Source organism: Copidosoma floridanum, unplaced genomic scaffold, assembly GCF_036245765.1.
Source record: "Copidosoma floridanum isolate Cflo_tuat_1 unplaced genomic scaffold, Cflo_Japanese_pri ptg000016l, whole genome shotgun sequence".
NCBI lineage: Eukaryota > Metazoa > Arthropoda > Insecta > Hymenoptera > Encyrtidae > Copidosoma > Copidosoma floridanum.
In genome coordinates, this window is record NW_028321893.1 from 12266370 (window position 1) to 12280421 (window position 14052).

The following is a 14052-nucleotide window of genomic DNA, read 5'->3' on the forward strand; positions in this document are numbered from 1 at the left end:
GTCCGAGACCTTGATATCACTGTTTTAAGCGAAAGAGGTTAAAGAAGATTTTGTAAAGATTTCTTGATGAAAAAGCTAAGAGCTTACAGTAACACTTTTAAGACCCAATACCAGTGGACAAAGACTGGTGCTAGGAACGATAGTCAAATCCACTGCAAAACAAGCAGAAAATGTAGGCAGATTAAGACAGTTGCAATAATAACATACATGGGATAAAAAAATATCTGCAAAGAAGAAAATAGATCTAAATTATGTTTTTAGTGTGAAAACTCTAATCACCGTAGGAAAGTATGCCACAGTCCAATACGGTGTTTTCTCTGCCCAATGGCGGAAAACAAGCATGAAGCCGGCAGTAGAAGCTACCTGATGTTTGGAAAAGCACTAAATAAGGCTAGGAAAAAAAGCCCAATTAAATCGTATAGAAGGCAATAAGATCTTAAGGAGGAGCATACATGGAGAAGGTCAAATAGTCAGGAATGTCTTGTTGAAGTGATAACGGATTATTTTTAGTGCCTACCATAACTTTATTTAATTGCCTGATTTAATTACGTCACACCATCGCCTCTCGTCATCAGACTCTAGTTTTTTTGGTACAATCAACATATTGGAGATGTACGGTGAATTTTAAGGTTTAATTATACTTTAATGAAGTAATTTTTTTACTTCCACTCGCATTTTGTTTTACAATCCTGATGGACAGTTAGTTTCTCACGTGGATCGATGTTTCTGTATTTGTAATAATTCTATGTTTAGGTAAATTCGTTATTGGTACTCTTATTCTGACCGTATAGTTGGTGGTGTTGATGCACATTCTCTAGGACCTGTTACCGTCTCGCTTTGCTACAAAATTTCTGAAATAAATACTGTTTCCTAAGTTCTGTCTCAGTATCCATCTTATATATTCCCTTTTTTCTGTGTGCTTCTTCTACATCTTCTTCTATTATAACTTAATCTCTAACCTAACTTAATCCCGTTGAGGTACATACACCCGTTTTTTGCGCTGATCTTTCCTCTGTGACTTTCTAACGTGGCTTATTGTATGAGTTCATTGCTGTTTATTGGGAATCCCATAGAAAAAACATGATACTTGCAAAGGAAGTTATTCAGTATTATGTAGGTTCTTCTCATGTTTTCACACCTGCTTTCTGTCACGCTATACACTTGTAGTACTATTTATGCTTTATTCTGCCCCCACTTTCAAAATATCTATATTTAATATTGGAATGTCTGCTTATGTGTCAACAAAGAATAATGCTGCTCCGTCCTTCTCACAACTACCTTTAAATTTGACTACTGACGGTTATCTGCGTGACTGCGTGAAGTTAATTGTCACTACCCCAAATTTGCTGGTCTCTGGCTTCATTTTTACTGGCTGCCTGGCATCTGATTGAGTAAAGTGCCCTTCGCGCTTGAATGTTCTTCCTTCTGTTCACAATCTTGATATGTGTTCTCTCGTTTGTTTATTCTATCTATCCATCTTGCTTATTATACTATAATACGATCGTACTTTAGTTCTATTGAGTCCTCTAACCGTAATATTGTGAGCCAATTTCTTGCACATTGATATAGTGTGGTTTTTAATTTCACAGTTCAAATTTTTCAGGGGTGAGTGCTAACGTCCCCACCAAAGCAACATTGTAATATTAAAAGATAGGATAGTAGGTGCAGCTGAGAGGAAGTGAGGACAAACAAGGAAGAATGAGTAGGTGAAATAAACCGAATCTAATTGGTTAAAAATCCCAGAAATACTACAGATTTACTTATGTCATTTGAGGAGTAGCTGAGAAGCCAAGGTGAAGACAAAGAAAGAGCTGACCAGGAGTTGAGGAGGATCAAGGAGGAGAAATGACCAAATTACGCCTAAATAAGAGAGGAATACACTTATTGTACTTCTGATATTTAATAGAATGTAAAAAGGAGTAAAAGCGTGGGCATCACTACCTAGGTAAACTTATCACGGCCTTTGTACTGCTTCTACTCTATACGTTTCTTTACAAAAAAGATCAAGTTACGTTGTAAATTATAATTGTATTGTTTCCAACTTCCAAACTTGATTGTAACACTTACAAAGCGGACACTCTCTCTCGCATCTCCTTGACAACTGTTTACAGGTTTTTGTCAACAAAGAAATGAATTATTATTTTTTAAAACTTTTTTTGCATAGGAAACAAAAAAATTATTTTCTAGGATCTTGATGCTCAGTTACGCATTCCTCTCCGTTTTTAGTACATGAAAAAAATCTTGGAGAATTTTCAGATTTTTCGGTTGTAAGAATGCTAATTAATGCCCATTTTATGTTTCTATTTTATAGGAAACTTACTCTTATGCATGCATGATTGTACAGGAGTCTGATCGCGACAGTTTAATACAGCCTAATACTGTTTGATACATTTCTTTGATTTGTCAGGTTGTTTTAAACAAACTAGAGGATCACTGGACAAACTAATTAGAAGTCAGGCAAATGAAAAGTCACCATAAAGAAATGCTATTTGCGGCAGGATTAGAACTTATTTTATACCCGCAAATCAACCTCCAAGAAAATCAATCCCCTTTTACACCTAAAAACAATACTTTTTGCAACTTTACTGATCATTTTTACACAATAATCTGTTTTGTAAACAAGATTTTTGACAAAACAAGGAGAAAAATAAACTTTCTTTCGACGAAATTTGATAACCACACTATATACTTAACGTTAAAGTTATCTATAAATGCCGTATCTATAACCTCAGATACGTATTAATAGATATGATTAGGGGATTCATTTTTTGGAGGTTAATTTTCAGGTAGCAGATTGATTCTAATATTGCTGCAAATGTTACTTCAGAACATTTTATCTTTTTTTACTCATTGGTCTAAATTGCGGCTAATATACAGTATTGACCACATAATATATCACTTCCTAAACACCAACAAAATTCTTCACCACAATTAAATATGACAATAATATTATGGATCATCGCGAATCATGAGGTTCTTAACGTCTGTTAAAGTTGTGGCTGGTATTAATTTTTGACCATCCTTAAACTTCAGCTCTTGATCTATTATGATGATTAAACAAACTTTAGTGAAGTACAATCAAAAATATACGAATAAATTTGTTCGGAGATATTAACATTGTAGAACATCCTCCTCCCCTAGATAACTCTACAGTTCAGTGATTTGTGAGAAATAAGTGCTAGAGAATAGTACGGTGACTCTTTCCTCACCAGGGGTCTCATTGCATACTTCGATATATGCAATGAGATAGATGGTCATTTACCCAACGTCGGGCATGCACAGGGGACGTTTGTTACATTTTTGTAGAATTTTGGTATTCATGTGACCATTTATTTTGAACCTTATTGCATAAAAAAAACGCAATTTGACCATAGCACACAGTAGGAAAAAAGTGAGTCAAAAGTTTTAAAATTCTTGCTTTAACTGACTTTTTTTCTGATTTGAATAATTAAAGGTTTTGAATTTTTACAATTCAATTTCCTAGAAAATGTGATTCCGTTTATTTTAATATTTATTATTTACGACCTGGTTAAGGGGTTTCATGGCAGAAAATTGACCAAGAGATTACTTATTTTACAGTTATTTTAAAATAATAGAAAAAATTGTAAGGGTAAGTATCATTTCACATCTTTTTTGGCCACTGTTTAAGAATCTGTCGTCAGATTTACAAAATTTTAGTCAGTACTATGTGAGACTACCCCGGGAGTTGCGTTTCACCTTATGGTAAAAAATGACTAAGTTAAGAGTCTTTTTTATGATTTTTTTGGGTTGCTTATACTGAATCTGACCTCAGATTTAAAAAATTTTGGTCAGACTTAAGTGATAGTAGTCTGGGAGGCGCATTTTACCTCATAGTAAGAACTTACTAAATGTTTGCAGGAGTGATGGATGGAATATTTTGGAGAAAATGAGCTTTTTCTGAAAAGTTTCTAAACGTTGCATCTAACAGTTAAGTAAAAAACTAAACTTAAAAAAAGGTGTAAATTTATTCATAGTGTAATAGTGGCAATTATAATGAAATGCTGTCATTTGGAATTTTGAAAAAAGGACATCGTGATTTGAGATCTGTAATGTGCGAGAAATTTGTGTAGTGTGTTGATACATACTTTAGAACTTGTTCAGTAAAAATTTTATGTCTATTTTTGACACTTTTTGGAACCAAAATCTTCTAATCAAAAGTACTGTAAAAAGAAAAAAAATTTAATGATGCTAAAAAATACCGTGCATTCCTTGAGTCATAAAAAAGGTATTGACCCTAAAAGGGCCGCTGATTTGTACTTTTTCACAATATATTATAAAAAGGGTTATTTGTTAAGCTGTGAAGATTTAGTACTGGTATAGAGTATAATTTAGAATTTTTTTTTTTCATCACAAAATTTCAGTAAATATAACAATTTTACTTTTATTTCTAGAAGAAATAGTTATGACCGGACTTGTTTAAAGTATGGTCTTAACCGTTTTATTTTAATGTTATTCGTGGGTCTCTTAGGATTCAGCTCGTGAGCTTTATTTGTTTTTTTCAATCAAGTAAAAATAATTATTTAAGTATTACGGTTGATTTCAATCAATGTTCGATTTTTAATTCTTCTATTAACACAATTCAACACAGGTATTCTCTTAGATACAGTCCATTCAGATCACTTCACAGATATCAATATTAATTATATTACTAATGAAAAAGTTACATCTGTCACTGACTGTTTTTACTGCTGCTCCAGAGTTCCCTAATGCTTCGTGCAGTAATTTCTAGTGGTTACTTAAAGTACACGAATGAGTTCGTGATCTGTAAGATGTTGCGGTTTCTGCTTATTCTGCTATCACCAGAACTACTTTCGGCAGGCCTCTTTTTTGTACCTCGCTCCTTAGCGTAGTCTGATATTATTGATACTCTCGAACTGCACCCGAGTTACCTCAGCCAACACGTTATGCCTTAGGTGTATAAGATACTAGCGATTTGCGGGAGTCAAGAGTGGACTAAAACTTTAGAGGACAGGTGACAGACGTGAAAAAAAGCGATTTTTCCTCTTGATCGTGAGTTTTTATAGCGTTAGAGCGAGTAAAAGTGGCTTTTAGTTGAATAAGGTCTACTAATGAGCGATGCTCTTGCAGACTGCGTTGACAGCAAAACAGTAGGTTTGCACGATGATGTTACATGTTATGATTTTATATATTAGGAAATAACAATACAACAGTACCAATCGCATTTTTCTGACAAGTGCGACCAAGTTTTTGGATCAGTGATGATGAAAGCTTGCATCAGCAATAAAAGAACTCCAAATACAAGTTCAAGTGTGACAGTAATTTTACAAATTTCGAAATTAATCCTTTTGAGGATTTTATAATCAATTTTAAATAAAATGAAATAATGTGTTAATTACAAATTTTAAAATCGGTGTACATTATTAGAAGTGGACAATTAATGCGCAAGTAAATTATTCATTCATACATACACGCACAATTTTAATACATACGTGCATTCTTACAAAGAAGCTGGCTGAATTATATGTCAACATATTATTAAAAATTTACCTTAAAGCTATTACACACACGCATATAAGTGACGTATGAGCTCCTCTTGTCATTTGAGCTTTATTATATTCACAATACGTCTTATCTGAATTTGACGGACGGATAGCTTTTAGTTATAATATAATTCGTCTGTATCAACTCGGGATGTAACAGAATTAAAACAATCTGATAATGTGGATCACCAGTTCTTGAAATCCTGACATATAATTATCCATGTAGAAAGCAAGTTTAGCTCAAATTCCACACCCACCAAATTGTAAGTCTGTCTTTGCGACTTGTTAATTTCATGGAAAAAGAAACTTTGACAGGAAACTGTAAATGCTTGAACTAAAACGATAAATCAGTTGGTATCATCTGAATTCTTGGATTAAAAGCTATTTGTCCGGATACTGGACCTGTTATAATAGTAGCTTGTATAACATTATTTCGCAGAGTTTCAATTTGCAGTCTGGTTCCATAACACAGGTATGGGGGTTAATATTACGTAGTAGCATAATCAGAGATCCAACTTCCAAACTCAATTTATGGGTTGGAATTCCAGGTGGAAATCCTGATTAAGTGATAGAGTTTCAAGATTCCTGAAGATAATTAACAACATCTTTAGTTGCGATGACTGAATCAATAGAGAGGCACTTTTGAGAATCAGCTGCAAACTTTTGAAGAATAATGTTGTTAATTTTCTGTGATCTAGAATTTCTCAGTAAAATGATCGCTCTCACATAACCATTGGTATAATTTGTTTGATAAATTTTTAATGTCCAGGTCAACTTCAAATATAAGATTATCGACAGTTGTAACCAGTTTTCCAATAGATTAATTCATGGTGATAAAACTATTTTTATCTTTCATCGTGCCATTGCCAATTTTTAATAGCTGTGTTAGAAATTCCCTGATTTCTCCACAGAGATGTGCTCTTATTTTAGTACGTAAATAAAGAGACTCTAAATAATGCCAACTTTGGAAGATTTTCCTTAACGAAATTATGTAAATAGTTATAATCATAAACATGTCTGATGATATGCTCGATAGGTTCATTAGTACAGAGTTTATTTTCAACAGGTGAATTTAGCCAAAATGCAGCCAAATTTTGTCTTGAAAGAGGGATGACTTTGTCTTTAATTTCACTTAAACCTTTGTTGAATATTTCTTTAGAGTATTCGATTTCAAAATTGTTAAGTCGAATTCGTCGAGAGTAACAAATATCTTCACATAATTGTTGTTTAAACATATCCCAAAAAATTTGAGGTTGCGATGACTCGTAAGAAACCAGAATGATTACAAATAAGTCACGTAATTTTTTAGACAAAGCAGCATCTTCCAGTGTTTTTTTCCATCGATCATCATTTGCCAATAAACCAAGTGCTTGGCAACTTTGAAATTTGGATAAATGACACTTTCAACGGTTTTCAAATACCTCAACGACATTGGGCCTTGAACATATCGGAGTAATATTCGAAGATGGAAGCACTCCGATTGGGTGAGATGAATCGTATAAACTCTAGCTATAGCTGTACCTTTTTTTACTCCTGGCTAGCCTAGAACATCTTTTCCTTGTTTTCTTCTTAAAAATTTATTATTGTCCCATCGGTAATAGGCGGCAACTTCGGAATCCAAAAGAGTTTTAGCAAAATCATCCATTATGCAAAGTTTAAAAAAAGCAGTCATTGTCATTTTTTTCGGATTTTCGAGAACTTGTTGAACATTTTGCTGATTGATGTAAGCTCTTTGATAATTTTCAAAGCCGACATCTAAACGTGAGACTGTAGCAAATTACACGTGAATCTTAAAATCACCTAAATCCTTCTGAGGAACAAGTATAGCGTTCATTGGCATAGTTTGCAATTTTGTCAATATTTCCAACTAAAAAAATAGTACGATTTGCTTCTTTGTTAATGTATTTGCAAATATATATTTAATTGCTTGCACTGAATGACAAAATTCGTCATTAATGTGAGCATTGAAACATCGAGATAAGACGGGTGAGTACAGTACAGCCCAACAGTTATCAATTTGTACATCTTCACCACAAGTTGTAACTACAGAACTATGACCGAAATCTGCCGGAGTTCTTCTACGATAGGTCGGGTAGTGATCTGCAGTTTGGATTTCTCTAACAATATTTTGAGGATACTTTTTTGTACATTTGCCATTATCCATACATGATAAAGCCATGTTGAATTCGCCACAAGGTCCATGAATCATACTTCATTAAATGATATTAAATAGCAAGGGATCTTGTTGACAATCTGGTAATTTGGCTGAAATGATATTGTCTATTTGATCAGGCTGCATTTTTGTTTCAAGCCATACAAGTATGTACACATAAGGTAGGTCTTGTTTTTGCCATTCGACACTATAGATTCAAGCATTAACTTCGCTGTATATTGCTTTCTTAGTGAGGACATCTACAAGTTTCCTTAGTTTCAAATGAAAAATCCTTGAAACAATGTCATGCCTGTCTGAAGGTTTTTAATTTTTGTGTAATTGATTTTTTATTTCTGACTAAATGCACGTACGTAAGCCATTGAATCTCGAGCTTTTTTTATGCATATATCACGGTAAGTCAGTGAATGAAGATGGTAAAATCACAGGCTGTCCGATACTGGAGGGTTCAATCTTACTCTCATTATTTATTGCATCTCGTTGATAAATATAATTTTTAGCACGTATTTATTTTTTATGAGTTCACAAGTAAAGCAAACACTCTGTGATCGTTTTTGCCATCATATTAACAAATTGATTGAGTAAGTTCTTATAATAAAGTAGGTAATTTATACGATCATTTTTCAAAACAAACCTATAAGAGTAGAATTGCTTGCAAGAAACAGTTTTGTTTGAAAGACTGTGAAGTGGTATATCAATAGAATATCAATTTTCTCCGAAAACAAATATAAGAGGATATTGCAAGGAGTCGTATAATCGGTGGAGCTCAGAAACTTGCTCCAACCACCCATGTCAACCATGTATAATAATGTCTCCAGGGCCTTTTTTTTGTCAACTATTAATGCAGCAACTTTATTCACCCTGGGCGCATTGTATCGTCCTCGATGATCTTTAACAAGGTTTTGGTCGAAATGCATAATTAATTTCAAATTTTCAAATTCATCTACTATTCGAGAATAATAATTGGTTTCAAAAGTTTTTGTAAGAGATTTCAATTATGCATGATTTTTTGTAATGATTTAATCAAAGTTTTTTTTAGGGCATTATCTGACCGAATAGAGGTTTGTTCTGATTCAGACATAAAATAGATTTGTAAGTACTGCGGACTCTTGTCCTATTCAGGAAGTAAGCTGCCTATTGTCATATCGAGAATTAACTTAATTACTTTCTTTAAGTCGTAAAATGTTTGTTTTCAATCGTACTGTAGCTGTAAAAAACAAGTTTGCAAATATTTTTATGTATCTATAGTGAAAACGATGATAAACAAATTAATTAGTTCACATGCAACACTGTAACTATAAAGTGATAAAACATTCTGACCCTGGTAGAAACGTTACTACATAAACTGGCTAGAAACAACATGTTATCAGCCTATTTACGCATGTACAATGACGAGTTTTTAGCCAGTTCATGTAGTAATTTTCTAACAGGGGAGTAATTTTATTTAGGGATTCTACTACAACTTATAAGAAAACTTCAATTTCTAGCTTTAAAATAAGGGGCATTTAAGCTGTATACATCAATAAGAAGCCGAGTTATGAGCAAAAATCTTGAAAAACTCGCCATTCTCCAATATTTTTGCACTAAATTCGGAATATTTCAGGCTTAATTCAATATTTTGTGAAAATTTTTGACTAGGTAAATTTCTTACAAGATTAGTTATCAACATTTATTGTTAATTTGTTGAAATACAATTCCAACTGTTTTTTATAGCGTCATAAACATTCAAATTGTAAATAAAAATTTTATAAACAACATTATGAGAAAACGAGTTTAAGATTTGGATTCTGCAGGCAAAAATACATCAAAAACGCTTATTCAGTCTCGTGGAAGTCAATTGGCCACGAAAATCCTGTAGCTGCCGAACTACAGGAAAATGCTATTAATTTTAAGTCAGAAGTTTGTTGCCGTATTAAGTAGAAAACTGGCAAGGAAGGAAAAGAAGAGAACTAAAAAAAATACATTTAGACTACTGTAGATGAGTTTTAATATTAGACTTTAGTGCACCAAGATACATCGCAAATAAAGAATAGATCATGACAGACTAGTTCTAATTTTTTAGAGAAAAAAAATAAATTAGGCAAAATAAGTTTACAAAGCATAGAAAGTGGAAAACTTCTCAACTGATTAGTCATGAGCACATTAACCTTTAGTATAGAGATAAGAGAAAAGACTGACAGGAAGTCAAAATAAGAAGTACAAAGTATATTAAGCTTTACAAATCATCAAGTGCAAGAAGTTACGTAAATACTTAAATACATGCGAAACAGATTGTAATACTACTGTAGTTGCTAGTATTAGAGGTTTAAGTATAAAAATTAGCAAGGAGTACGGGTTAGAGGCAAAAAAAATCAAACATTTTATGTAAGAAAGATGTAGTAGAACATAGTTAGTAGTAGAATGTGAGTAGTGAATGACAAGAAAATAAAAGTAATGTCAAGAAAATTTTAAAAACAAACATCGCTAGCGAATCAGGTGTCAACGAAGTAGTCAAACTATTTAGTTAGTATCAAAATGAAGTTAACAAGTTGATGAACTAAAAAAAGAGATAATGATCGTGCTTATAGTGTTTTCAAGCATATTTATAACAACAGAGAAGCAGCGTTATTAATTCTTGGATTTTTATTGTAAAACAAAGTGTACAAGTGTGGTAAGATAAGTAAATAATAAACTTTACGAATTAGGTTCATCGTATGAGCCCGTGGGCTAATATCAAGAGTAAAAGTGTTCTGATTGTAGATTTACCTCACTCTTGTAAGTAATCTACGATAGTTACTTGGTTCTTGTTGTGATTCAAATAATGGACTGCTACGAAACTGCAGGTGGATTGAAGTTAGCAACCACAGTCTTGCTGGTACTTTTTCTCAGAAATAAACGGAAAAATTGAACTATAGAAATAAAATGCATTATGTAAAAGTCAATTACTATTTTTTTCGCATTGCTAACTGATGACATGCCGTAAAACTATTTTTGTTTAAAAATACTTTTTTAGCTGATTTTTTGTGTAAGTCTAGTTCCTCTTCATTACTTTTTTATCGCTAGTTTCTTCATGATTATTACACTACTTTTTATCATCAAACTGCTTACCCCAATATTTCACTAAAAATTGTTAAGTGACGACTTGCATAAATAAATAAATTTTTTATTTTATTCTATTTTATATCATATTCATTCCCTTTTTTTATGATAAAATTTTAAGACTTAAAAGCGTCATACTTAACAAAAGTCGTCACTTTATTAAGCTGAATGTGTACTTCGTGGCTCTTGGAAGTGTCAAGTGACAACCGAAGCGAGCCGCTAAGCCTGCACACGTAAAGTAAGCAAGTACCGGCCTCATAGCATGTAAAACAAAGAAGTTTTAACTAAAGCTTCGCGCAAGGAGGATTTCTTCGCGCAGTGTTTTAGTTAGTAGCTTTCTGCCACTCATCGAGTGTGAACTAATTGTTTATTAATCTTTGTCAGAGGTGCTACTAGCCAGTTTCTTATACGTGGCCCAAAAGTGTTTTAAACAATATCGAAAAGTGTAATAAATTCTGAATAAATAAGTAAATAAATAAATATGTATATATATATACATATACATCGGTCAACTCGGTCGTGGATTGGCACGCGAGAGACCGTAGTTCGATTCCCAGCCACTGCGACTTTTCGGGCAAGTACCTCTGTGATTTTTCACATGTGCTTTTTCACCACGCAATACTCCTCGAGGAGGGTTTAGGCGACTTCCTCGCAGCATAATTGTCTAACTTTCCCCCACCCCCCTCCTGTCATGGGAGGCCTCCCATCCCTTTCCTTGTCCCTCTCCAAGGGCTAAGTGCCCATCTTAGTGCCCTTAATAAAGGAGCCGGACGTAGAGCACTAAAATGTATATATATATATATATATATATATATATATATATATATATATATATAGACTATAAAAAAGGGCATAATCTTCGCTCGGGACGTCGAAAGGGCATAGTTTTCGTCCAGGGCCTATCAGGGCATAGTTTTCGTGCAGTGCATCGATACATAGATAAATAAGAGTTTAAATTTAACTCAATACTAACAAGACATAGTAACAATCTTGAAAATAGAGAATGAAATGGGACTTAACCTCCACGGCAGAAAAAAAAAAAGGTAAATCGATTTAATATTCAAAAATACTTGCACACACACACATTGACTCTCTCTCTCTCTCTCTCTTTTACCATTCTTAAATAGTAAATAGGCAAATATTTGGATTGTCCGCTGGTCCCACAGCATATGGAGGAGCGTGAGACTGAAATCCACAACCTTTAATTTTTAATCAAAGGCACGGTTAAATGATGGTAATAGTCATTCAACAGAATTTTTAATGTTACGATGACATGAGTAGAAATATCTATTTATATCTACCATAAGAAATTTGTATATTATGTAGATAATGTAGTGCATGGAAACAAAGAAGTAAAAATACAAGTAACAATGTTTTTTACGACTGTTTCATAATGTGGTCTATAATATTCTAACGATGGCTCAAGATAATTTTGTTTAATAATTCTGAAGTATATGTGTATCTCTTACATAAATGTTGTGCATGTTTATTTTATAACATTAATTTAATGAAGTCGTTATTTCTTTTAACAATATCAGAAAGGCTTTTACAAATTGCACGGACTAAGTAAATTCAATCACCTATTACACTACGACGTTGCAACATGAACTAGCCTTTACGTAACTTTAAATAAAAATCTTATCTAGCTACTACAAAACATGGTAAACATACGAAAAAATATTCTTGGAATAATGTTCTTGTTTCAATCAAGTTTTTCTACTTATTGTAACCATGGTTAGTAAAAAATAACAATAATAATAACTCTTCTAAGAAAAATTGTGGTAAAGCCAAGATTTAAATTTTTATACGTTACTTTGGTAAAAAATTTTCAGCGGTATAAATTATAAAGGTTACCGAATTTTTTTATTAGAACCAACGTACCTTTTACACTTATTTTTTATTATCTACCAGGTTACCACGACAGCCTATTGACCTAGTGGCGCAGGGGCCACCCACTTACCACCTATGTGTGAGGGTGTATTGCCACACCCATTTCCCAACCTTTTTTCTCATATCCTACTTTAATCCATGGGCACAGTATGAGTATCTCCGGTGGAACACACCTTGCCAGTTAAGCTGGCACTCTTTGCATCAATGGTGCATCGGGTCCACTCGCCACTGTGTAGCCTTTCCCCGGAGAAGACTCCATTATTCCAGGACGTCCGCTCCCCGCCGGTTAAGCCAGCACTCTCTACAGAAGTATCAAATCCAGATTAATTAGCATCCCCGGAGAAGCCCCGTGTGTCAGGGACCACTCCTCGCCGGTAAGGCCGGTGATCCCTGCCACTTTTTTATACTTACAAACACAATAATGAACAGAAAACTAATTTATTGCAGTTATTTTTTAAATGCAAGGATTTTATTTAGCAAAATATTAATGTTACCCACAGGCTTATGCATATAACTCTATATATACGTGGATGTGTAATTGTAATTAGTTTTTTAGCCAAAAATTGTACAAAATAGTGAGATTATTTTAAGAAATACTTACGTTCTCTACGTATAGTTTAACTTCTTCTAAATCACAGATAAATTCACCACCAACGTCGATAAAATTATAACAATTATTAAAAAAATTTGTATTTTCTTCAGCCATTTTGAAAAACATTTCAACTTTTGCAGAGTAAATTCTAAGAGAGAGTCCTAATTTCATAAGTCTGATTCTAGCTTCCGTAAGAAACTTTTTTGAAATGGACATAACTAAGTCGTACTTATCCTTTGGTTTTGCTGCAAAAAATGAAAAACATGTCAAAGTAATAATTAACGTTCAAGTGTACTTTGATTTAACATTATAATGATTCTCTTGATTATTATGATGCTACCAATACTTAAATTTAGTAATGTTAGGGATTATTCAAAATCAAAGTATGGCTTACTTTTAAACTACTACTGATGAATTGACCAAAATGTATATAAATACTACTTGGGAATAAACTGATTTCTAGGAATAATTCTTCTAAAATTCAAAAAACTACTACTCTTACTACCTTAACTTTTCAACACACAAAGTGAAATGTTTATAATTAGTTCTTCAGCAAAGACAATAAAAGCAGATATTCTTTCAGCTTAAACCATTCTTACTTTGTGAACTTATCTAAGAAAATGATTTTATTTTTTTTAGCATTAGCCTTCACTAGGATATTTAACCAATTTTCAACATTTTTTAAATACTCGTAGTATAATTTTTTGAAACGAGTCACTGTGACTTGGTTGATCAAATAGAACATAACTTTTAAAAAATGTGAAATGTTGTACATTCCGCAATGGACACGTAAAAACTTT

The 14052-nt window shown here is 33.0% G+C and overlaps 1 protein-coding gene across 2 annotated transcripts in view; it reads right to left on the minus strand.

Moving 5' to 3' along the window:
- Nucleotides 1-14052, minus strand: part of Uggt (UDP-glucose-glycoprotein glucosyltransferase) — a 544975-nt gene that overhangs the window by 490878 nt on the left and 40045 nt on the right. For both annotated transcript variants that reach the window (XM_089592325.1, XM_089592324.1), the window contains exon 3: nucleotides 13262-13497. In XM_089592325.1, coding sequence (XP_089448451.1) covers nucleotides 13262-13497 — 236 coding nt within the window. The remainder of the gene's footprint in view (nucleotides 1-13261; nucleotides 13498-14052) is intronic.